At 41.2% G+C, this 10,461-nt stretch overlaps 1 protein-coding gene across 1 annotated transcript; it reads left to right on the top strand.

Annotated features, from left to right (window-relative positions):
* Window positions 1-436: 436 nt before the first annotated feature.
* Window positions 437-1,478, top strand: LOC110094386 (alpha-1,6-mannosyl-glycoprotein 2-beta-N-acetylglucosaminyltransferase; the record flags this gene model as incomplete). The annotated part of the gene is given in 1 exon segment (XM_028694570.1): window positions 437-1,478. A coding segment is annotated over 1 exon segment (393 nt), but the record flags the coding sequence as incomplete, so codon positions are not given.
* Window positions 1,479-10,461: the final 8,983 nt, after the last annotated feature.

Genomic DNA, 10,461 nt, shown 5'->3' on the forward strand with positions numbered 1-10,461 from the left:
TCGTAGTCAGCTTGCAACGGTGTTCAGAGTGGACCGTACTTGACATATGGTGGTAGGAGGAACATTAGTCGGTAAGCGACGACGGTGGACGACAGGAGGTTGAAAGGAGCAAAGTTGGCGGGCTACGATGGCCAGAGTGGTGTGTCGATGGCAGTCGAGCGGAGGTCCTATGGAAATTAGAGGCGGTGAGGATGTTCGACGGTTATTAACAAATAGGCGGTGATCCAACGATGGTCGGGTGAATGTCCTGTGGAGATCAGAGGATGGGCAGGGGTCCGACGATAGTCGGATGAAAGTCCTGTGGAGATCTGCTGTCGAGCGGTGGTCATACAATCTAGACTTGCCACGTCACACAAATACATCGGGGCCTAGTGTATTCGAGTGACATGGCGCGTCTGAATTGAGTGTCCGGACATCTTGTGACTGGACGTAATAATTCGCCCTCTCTTTGAAACGTTCAGTTTGACTAATCCCAAATTTAATTTTTAAAGTTCATCATTTGAATATGCTTCGAGATTCGTGTTCTACGCATCAACAAAAATAATTAAAAAAGTATTATTTTATAAGTGTTTATGCTAGCTAAAATATCGACAGGTGTACTAATCGATATGACTCAGAAAAAATCAAGATTAACCGAGATGCGCCGGTAAGCACACGGTGGGTGATCGCACATAAGCAAAGGGAAGCAGCGAAGGAAGCGTGGACGGCGAAGACGGCAACGACGAAGACCCAACTCCCTCTCCATTTGTAATCTGTGTTAGTTCTCTGGTATTACTTGAACTCCTAAGGAACGAGATGGTGGGGCTTCACAGAAGACGCAAAATTAGAAATAATCGCTTATGTTGCCCGCCGTCGCTTATTACTCTTGATTTCTTCGTCCAACCGCAACATTCGGCTATCAGCTCTGCGTTTGTCGAGAAGGTTTTTCACTTTCCTTCCGCTGGTTACTTTTAGATGAAAAAAAAAAAACTGCGATTTTGGTATATTTTGTGCTCTTCTTTCCGCGTTGCCTTCTTTGTCTTTCGTATTTTTGAATTTGGTCGTACTACAAGAGGGGGTTTTGGAGTTGGGCGTCAATAAAGTTTATGGCTTTTTACAAGAGATCTCATGCTGGATATCGGAGGTTGCTTCCGCTGTTTCTGGTAATATTCTCGGTGGCTCTGGTTTTAATGTTGCTGATTCGAAAATGGGCAATTTCTGATTTTTCCTACATAGCTGTAGAAGAAGAAAGTTATTCTTTTCCTTCGTCTTCTATGGAGACTGATAATCGTATACTCTTGAACTTTGGAGACTTTAAACCAAAACTTCCTAAAATGAACGACTTTGCCATCTCTCTGGATCGGAGAAACTTTTTACCACCGAGGAATATTGATCTCTTTCCAAATTTAGCGGAGAACCATATAAATATTGTTCTGTATGTTCACAACCGGCCGCAGTATCTTCAGGTTGTGCTTAAGAGTTTGGCTAATGTGAAGGGGGACGTTCAGAAGAAAATTGGTTACATCGTCCAGGCCGATTAGTTTAAAACTGATTTCAATCATCCTGATCATCGCCCTGAATTCGAGCTGTCCGATATAGATCGTCCAGGATATCATCCCAACCGATGTGATTGTATCAATCAACCATTAATGCTTTCTAAAGATACCAGATCAATTTAGGCATGATTGAGTTAGATCGTCCTGGACGACAATAATATCGTCCTGGCCGATTTCCTAAAACAAAGAATTCCTAAACTGATTATGGCGGTTGATTCTTTCTGAATTGAGATTATCGTCCTGGCCGATACAAGTATCGTCCAGGCCGATCTGTTGACGACTGCCTTAATGAGGATGCCCTAATTCGGGTTTCTGATTTTGGACAGATCGTCCAGGCCGATATTAATATCATCCAGGACGATGTTACCAAAAACAGAAATCATATAGGGAGCAAGAGAATTTCTACCAAGTTATAACCACACCAAATACAACAGACTCAAGAAAAGAAAAAAGATTACAAACTGACATAGACCTAGTCTACCCAATCTTGAGCTGGTTCCAAATTGCAGTCTGATCGTGTGGATCTGAAACGTTAGCACATAAGACAATCGTAGAGACATAAGGAATGTTTGCTATCATCAAAATTATAAACCATAGATCCGTAATAATTTCCTCCCCATCACCTGCAATTTGATGCATTCATCAAGTTGTTTCTTGGTTTAGACTTGATAATTTGCATTATTTGAGTCATGTGATTATTTTTTTTTATCTTAATTTTCGTCATAATAAAGCTACCATTGTCTATCCTAAGCCCATATTAAATAGATCAAGGGTTGATGTTAGGCTAACGTCTAATCCAAAAATTTAATACAAAATCTAATGAAATTAATTCAAATTTGAACTGTTATAGTTCTAGGATATTCCCCAAAAGTACCACATTATAACCCACATGATTATGGCGGGAAGTAGGCAATGGTTTGCTATGATGTTACCCACAAATGACACATCATAATCTAATGGCAATGAAAATTAGGCAAGGGGCTGTTTGGTTGCCTGAAAAAAAAAATGCGGTGGAAAAGGAATACTTTAAAATTGTTTGGATGAGTGAAAAAGGAATGCAAGACTTTAATTTTTTTTTTGGTTTGAAGTAAAGTAAATGCTACATAAATTATGAAGAGGTTGTTACTGGGGTGGTTGACGGCTGATTATGGGTGGTAGCGACAGGGGTGGCTTCGACGGATGGCGGAGGTTGGGAGCGGGTGGAGGCAACGGCCGTTGAGAGGGGCCGCTGGTGGACGGTGGTGGCAGGCAGTCGACAACAGGTGGTGGTGGAGACGGTGGCCGACATGGGTGTTCAAGGACGGACTTGATCTATATAAAATATTATCAATCAAATTGGGCGAGAATACTTTACCTCATGTTATAATTCATAGAATTTGAGAAGGGTAAAAATACATTCTAATTATTATATAAAATTATCCCTATTTATAGATCTATACAAGATGTCTCAATAAAGAAATAAATAACTTCTAATTGATACATAATTGCCTCAATATAATCCTTCCTAATTCAGCTACCCAAATATAGAAGGATATTGACGTGATCCAGGTGAGCCTCCCACGGATTCTCATCCTGACTGTGGGATCAAATGCCAATGGATGACTGAGATTTTGACACTCCCCCTCAAGCTGGAGACCAACTTGCAATTACTCGCTCAGAGGTAGAGCTGCATTGGTTATAGATAGGATATCAACCACAAGAGAAAGCCGACAATGAAGGCCGATGATGGAAAACTATTCTCAAAATTCCGACAATTAAGGCCGGTTGTGGGAACTTGTATTCCTCGGAATTCCAGCAATGAAGGCCGATGATGTGAACATTCTCAAAATTCCGACAATGAAGGCCGGTTGTGGAAACTAGTATTCCTTAACATTCTGGCAATGAAGGCCGATGATAGGAACCTGTATTCCAATAATAAAGGCCGGTAGAAGGAGTAATATTCCTCCAAATCCTGGCAATGAAGGCCACAACCACAAAACAGAGGGCACACGCGGTTTGGACTTACTCGACTCTCGTTCGATGTCCTACGGCAATGAAGGCCGCTGGTGCAAAATAGAGGGCTCGAGCTGTTTGGACCGCACGACTCCAACGACAATGAAGGCCGCTTTCTTCTCTCTGCTTTCTTTGATTTGTATATCCCAGGCGATTCCAAAATAAGATCCCTTTGATCTTAAGTTATGGCAATAAAGGCCGATTTTTTTTTCTTCTACAATAAAAGTTGAAAGGCCTTTTTTAATTTTAAATTGAACCTTACTGGACCGGACCGATCCAAAGCTGATCCAAAGCTCGGCAATGGCCTGCACGCTGGGAGCCACTCGCTCAGAGTCTTCTTGCTTCGCAGGAGGCTTCTTTGACTCCTTCGTATTCTTCCTTCCTGACCGATTGGGCTCCCTGCTTGTTCGACTCAGCTCCTTCGGTGCTCCTCCCTTCCTGTCGGGTCGGATCGGGATACTTGCACCGCACGGTTCCGCACAGGATGCTCACCACGAGAGCTTCGTTGTCGTCCTTCGGGTGCATCGTAGGAGGTGCTTCTTCGGCTCCCTCGTTGCTGTTCAACAAATCCTTCAACGACTTCTGCCTTCTATCGGATCGGAAGGTACGACGCTTCTTCGACTCCATCTCCTACCTGGCTGTTCGACAAGGTTCCTTCGACGATCTTCCCTTCCTATCAGATCGGGATGCTCGCCACGTTCTGCACGGTTCTGCCTCTCCAGCTGCAAGCGGGACCTTCGGCTTCGTCTTCTGGTTTCGTCTTCCGATCATTCTGCACGACACCAAGGGGATGCCGCTGCGGGAGGAAAAATCAACCTCGACTGGTAGCTCCGATCCTTCGGCTTCGTCTGTCCGCGAGGCTTGAGCTTCTCCGCAGAAGATCGAGACTTTCGGCTTCAGCTTGAGGCTTCGGGGTTTAATGTTTGTGGAGCGGTCGGTCCGTCCCATCCCGTCCTGGATCGAAGCTGAGGGCAAGTGGCATTCGTCTGAGTCGGAGCAGCGTCCGCAGCGTCTGGCAGCTTTGATTTATTCTTCTTCTTCTTTACCTCCGACGATTCTAGGATGGTTCTTCAATCGGCAATGGAGGCCGTTGGCTCTGATACCATGTTACAATTCATAGAATTTGAGAAGGGTAAAAATACCTTCTAATTATTATACAAAATTATCCCTATTTATAGATCTATACAAGATGTCTTAATAAAGAAATAAATAACTTCTAATTGATACATAATTGCCTCAATATAATCCTTCCTAATTCAGCTACCCAAATATAGAAGGATATTGACGTGATCCAGGTGAGCCTCCCACGGATTCTCATCCTGACCGTGGGATCAAATGCCAATGGATGACTGAGATTTTGACACCTAAAAAATGAACTAAAATGAAATAAACTGCATTTTCTTTACTTTATCTTGGATTTGCTTTTAATCCAACCAAACACTAAAAAGTAAAAAAATAATATATTTACTTTGCATTCACTTTTCTTCCAACCAAACAAGTCTCAAGTTAGGATTAGATTTTCTATCTGGAGTTTAGGGACTTTATGGGGTTGTTAGGATATAGGATTTAAGCTAAATCATGCCAAACATAAAAAATGACAAGTTTAAATCCTACAGAAAGTTAAATTCTATTCTTTCTCCGTTTTGCCTTAAATCACAGATTTAGTAAATCTGATAATTCAGAAGATTTATGAGATTTAGTCAAAGAAGCACAGGAAAGGGGAGAAAAATGGTTACATTCGCGACGATCTCCCGTTGTAGCTTCTAATCCGATACAAATAATGTTGTTCAAAAGAGGCAAACAAGTTTCCTTTAGCGACTCCTTTAAAACTCTACTTCACGTAAAGTAGAAGCAATAATGAAGCAATGACAATGAGGAAATGCATACCCTAAACGAGCCTAAGGCCCTAGGAAGAGCATAGGACAAAGACCAAAGAGGAGAAATTATAGTAATAGATATGCTATAACAAAGAAGATTACCGTCTACATTTGTCCTAACTCTGCTTTTGCTCCTATTAGCTTTTCTTATTTTTGCTTTTTTCCCCACGTTTTCCAAACTACAATAAAGTAATTCATGTGGGATAGAGAACCCACCGATTGGATTATAAGGAAATTCAATTTACCATGTAGCTACTAGTTGATAGTTAAGTCTCATTTAGAATATTAACAAATAATTTGGTATTATTAAAATCTTATTTAAGTTAATAGACCCAAATTTTAAAATTGCCAAATAGTTCATTAAAATTTAACCAGATTTAATCTCTACCATGTTAAGCAGTTTTCAGGATTTAAATCCGGATGTATAGGATTTACTGAATTCTACTTGAGCCAAATAGCTTCTAAATGTTTGAAATGATTTGAAAAAGGAGAGAAAATATATGATAGGAAGTGGATGCAATTGCAAGAAAATCAGATGACGACATATGATATTTAGGAAGAAGAACACAAGAAATTTTTTTTTTTTTGCAAGATATATGAAAGAAAATATAAAGATACAATTGGATCTTCAATTGGAGAGGAATATCCAGCTCTCCCAAATCCCTAGCCAGTAGCTAGAACCCTCTTAACATAAAAAAGTTCTAATTTTAGCAAACTCAAAACATAACCCTTAAATCATCCTATTATTAGCCTTAAATAGGCTGTTAGACCGGTCCAACCGGTCCATACGGGACCGGCTCATGGAGACAAGAGGCGGAACTCTTCCGCCTTTGGTACGCGGGATTCGACCGCCCGATTTCTACATAGCCATTTAGGAAGGATTTTGAAGGAAGTTTAGGAGGGAAATTGAATGTAGGGACTATTTAGAGATTTCCTTTTGAATTGTATGCATTAAATAGTTTGTTTTCCTAGGTTTAGGGCATCTTGAATTTGGCTGAAATTTGTGATCACTTAGATCTAGGTTTTCTTTGGGCTCTAGCGGCGTCTAGACATTTGGGAGAGATCGATCCTCTTCTCGAATAGAGGATCAATTGTATCTTGCTATTTTTCTTTGTCCTCTAGTGAATTTCAAGTGATTTTCTCATATTTTCCTACAGTTTTCACAAAAACCTGCACTATTGCTGGCATTTTTTTTTTCTAAAATCCAGTAGTTTTATGGATTTATAATGGTTGTTTTATATCAAGTTGGCATCAGAGCAAGTCTTGGGACCGGTGGAGGGCTATTTTTGGCGAATTCTAGCAGCTGGTTTTGGGCCAAAAAAATGAAAGTTGTTGTTTTTAGTGACCCAAATCTAGAATTTTTGAATCTTCAAAAATCCGGATAGAGATGACAGCCAAGAAAGTGGATGCTTTGGAAGAGAGAATTGAAGTGGAGATAAATCACATCAAGGAAACAATGGAGGAAAAAATTCTTCTATGGAAGGGCAAGTGGCCGATCTGCAGGACATGATGAAGAAGATGTTAGGATTTCAAACCCAAATGACGGCGTCTGAGGCGAGAGGACCTGAAGTGAAAAACAATAACTTCGAAATTTGTAGGGAGGACGATGAGGTGGAAATCGTGGAAGGAGAAAGAAGAAGATCCCATATGGAGCCTTTCCAGTAGAAGGAAAAGGGGAGGTAAATATGGGGAAAGGCATGGGAATAGGGGGGCGGAGCAAAGGGGTGTTGATGGTGAACGCCGGGAGGGATATTATTGTTGCCGAGGTGCGGAATTTGAAGGAATGAGAGGGGAATTCGAAGGGGGTTTGGGTTATGATAGGGCAAGGGAAGATCGAGAGACGCGGGGAGGGCCAAGCACTTGAGAGAGGGGAAGCTATGGAGAAATAAGGGGAAACTGAGGAGATCAGAAGGTGAGGAAGTTGAAGATGCCCATATTTCAAAGGGGAGGATGCGTATGGGTGGATTTATAAGGTGAAGAGGTATTTCGCCGTCATTGGGTTAACGATTGAGGAGAAATTGGTAGTAGCAGGCCTATGTCTATAGGGGAAGCCGGGAAGGCATTGTCATGGTACCAATGGCTGGACCAGAGGAGACTTATAAGGAGCTGGAGAGCATTCAATGACTGTTTATTAGAACGTTTCGAAACTGATGGGGAGGATACTTCTATGAATAATTTTTTGCACTGGTGCAGGATGGATTAGTGGTAGACTATCGGCAGTTTGAGCACCTGACCAGTCGAGTGGAGCGATTATCAGAGTCTGCTTTGGAGGGGAACTTCATGAAGGAGCTTTAGGCATAAATCAGAGCATCGGTGAAAGTTATGATGCCTTATGATTTGGGAGAGGCCATGAAATTGACCTAACTGGTGGAAAATCAAAAGAATCTAGAGAGGGGAGCCAGGAGTAGCTGCGTAGGAGGCACTTACAAGATGACGACCACTCATTTAGCACCCAAGGGTCCAACATCAGGTGGATTTCACCACATAGGAGGGAGTGAGAAAAATTTCAAGAGGTTGACAGAGGAGGTACAAGAGAAGAAGGCAAAGGGGTTATGTTTTCGGTGTGATGAGAAATATACTCCAGGGCACAGGTGTAGAGATCAAACTCTTCAGGTTCTCCCCGTCTGTAATGACGAGGAAACTGAGGAGGGAGGTGAGAGAAATAGATGACAAGTTGCATCTGGATGTGGCGGAGGTCTCCCTGAATTTAGTAGTAGGATTCACTTCGAATCATATGAAGGTGAAGGGCTACCCATAATTTCATTTCCACTCAGGTCGTCAAGCAAGTGGGAGTAAAAATAGTGGACACCGATTATTATGGTGAGATGATGGGTACATGCAAGGTGGAGAAATGTCAGGGTATCTGTAGAGAAGTGGTGTTGACCATCCAGGGGATTCAGGTAAGGGAGGATTTTCTCCCACTAGAGTTAGAAAGTACTGATGTCATCTTGGGATGAAGTGGTTGCAAACCTTGGGGGAAACTAAGGATAATTGGGGAGCACTCACGATGGAATTAATGATGGATGAGAGAAAGGTGGTTATGAGGGGAGATGCAGGGCTATCCAAAGTCATGGTATCACTTAAGACCATGGTTAGGAATATACAAGAGATAGGGGAAGATTATCTGGTGGGACTACACTGGAGGTGATTAGATTTGAAGAGGGAGGGGATGTTTCTCTTTCAGTGCAGCCCTTGATTCAACAATTCGGTAAGATTTTTCAGCCACCTTAGGGATGGCCACCTCCACATGAACGCGAGCATATTTCCACCTTGAGGACAAGGTGGATCTTTGGTAGGGGAGTATTGTTAGAGCAGTCTATTGGTCCATTGGATCGGTCCAATCGATCCATACGGGATCGGATCACGGAGACAAGAATGTAGGGACTGTTTAGAGATTGAATTGTATGCATTAAATAGTTTGTTTTTCTAGGGTTAGCGCATCTTGAATTTGGCTAAAATTTGAGATCACTTAGATCTAGGTTTTCTTTGGGCTCTAGTGACATCTAGAGATTTGGGAGAGATCGATCCTCCTCTCGAATAGAGGATCAATTGTATCTTGCTATTTTTCTTCTTCCTCTAGTGAATTTCAAGTGATTTTCTCATACTTTCCTACAGTTTTCGCAAAAACATGCACTGTAGCTGTTGTTTTTTTTTTTTTCTGAAATCCAGCAGTTTTTTGGATTTATAGTGGTTGTTCCCTATCATAGGCTCCCCTAATTCCATCCTAAATTCAGCACCCCTTGGATCATAATCAGCCATTCTCATTTCAAATTCAGCCATTCTCCTTTAAAATTCAGCACCCTTTCGGTCATAATCAGTCATTTTTCTTTCAAATTTCACTCATCTACTCTCAAATTTTGCACCCCTTCGTTCATGCCGGGCTTTCTCATGCATCTCCCATTACCCTCTACTCGACTCCTTAGGAATAGACTCTAGGGGAAACATTCTCTCTTCTCCCTCCAAAATCTCAACCTCCAAAATCTCAACCTCCTGATCTTCCTTTTGCCTTATCGTATTGAAGTTTTTCTCAATTCCTTGACTCTCGGCGGCTTCCCTCGCCTCCGACGACATCATCTTGGGTTGTTCTCGAGCAACTTGTTCAACATCTCTTTCAAGGTGAAAATTTTTCCATCAATATTCTTATGGACGGTTAAAAATTGACTTTTGAAATCTAAAAATTGAGTTTGGATATCTGAAATTTCAGATTTCAATTGTTCGATCTCCCCTTACAATACTTCTACCTTTTTTCTTGCCATAATACTCGGATCAATGCTCCAACTTGCAAAAACAGTAATGATGTGGAACGTACATGCGATGATGGGTTTCATAACAGTTCGCTTCCCATGGTTTGCTGGTTCAAGATCTAAAGATTGTCCAAAAGAAACCAAACCCATAGCATTGCTAGTCCAGTATGGAAATATCATAAAGCATCTCTTCCTTGACATGTCCAGCACATAAAACCGCTCAAAGGGAGAGCTTCGAAATGCTGTCCTAAAGTTACCAAGTATTGCTGATTAAAAATTCCAACCCACATCAAGCAAGGGTTTTGGTTGCCGTCACTTCAATTACATCACAAAGCATCCAAACAGCCCACTTAAAGCTTCAATAGATACTATCCTATTTCTTTGATGGTAAACTCATTCAATCCGACCCTTTTATTCTTTGTAGCTACTATATCTATTGTTGTGATATTCTTGATTCATGAAAATCATGCTAATCATCTCCGCTAAAACCTAGTAATTGGATGAGTTTGAAAAACAAAAGGTGAGGGGGATCTTCTATTCATGCAACTAAACTCCATTATTGTTAGATTCATAGGGATACTCCCTATGTGGAATACCATTCAATGTTACAGACAACATAATACCCGTTAGACTTGCACCTTTGATTTTTTATGATCTTAAACTCTTACCGTAGTAGAATCATCAACCGTAAAAGCTCGTTATTTCCGTTTCTTAATAATGATTTTTATTCTCGTCTTTCCAAATTATTTAATAAAGATATAATTATGATAGTTCTTATCTAAAATTAATAGCGATGGCAAGCTTTTCATTATG

Source organism: Dendrobium catenatum, unplaced genomic scaffold, assembly GCF_001605985.2.
Source record: "Dendrobium catenatum unplaced genomic scaffold, ASM160598v2 fragScaff_scaffold_506, whole genome shotgun sequence".
Classification (NCBI taxonomy): domain Eukaryota; kingdom Viridiplantae; phylum Streptophyta; class Magnoliopsida; order Asparagales; family Orchidaceae; genus Dendrobium; species Dendrobium catenatum.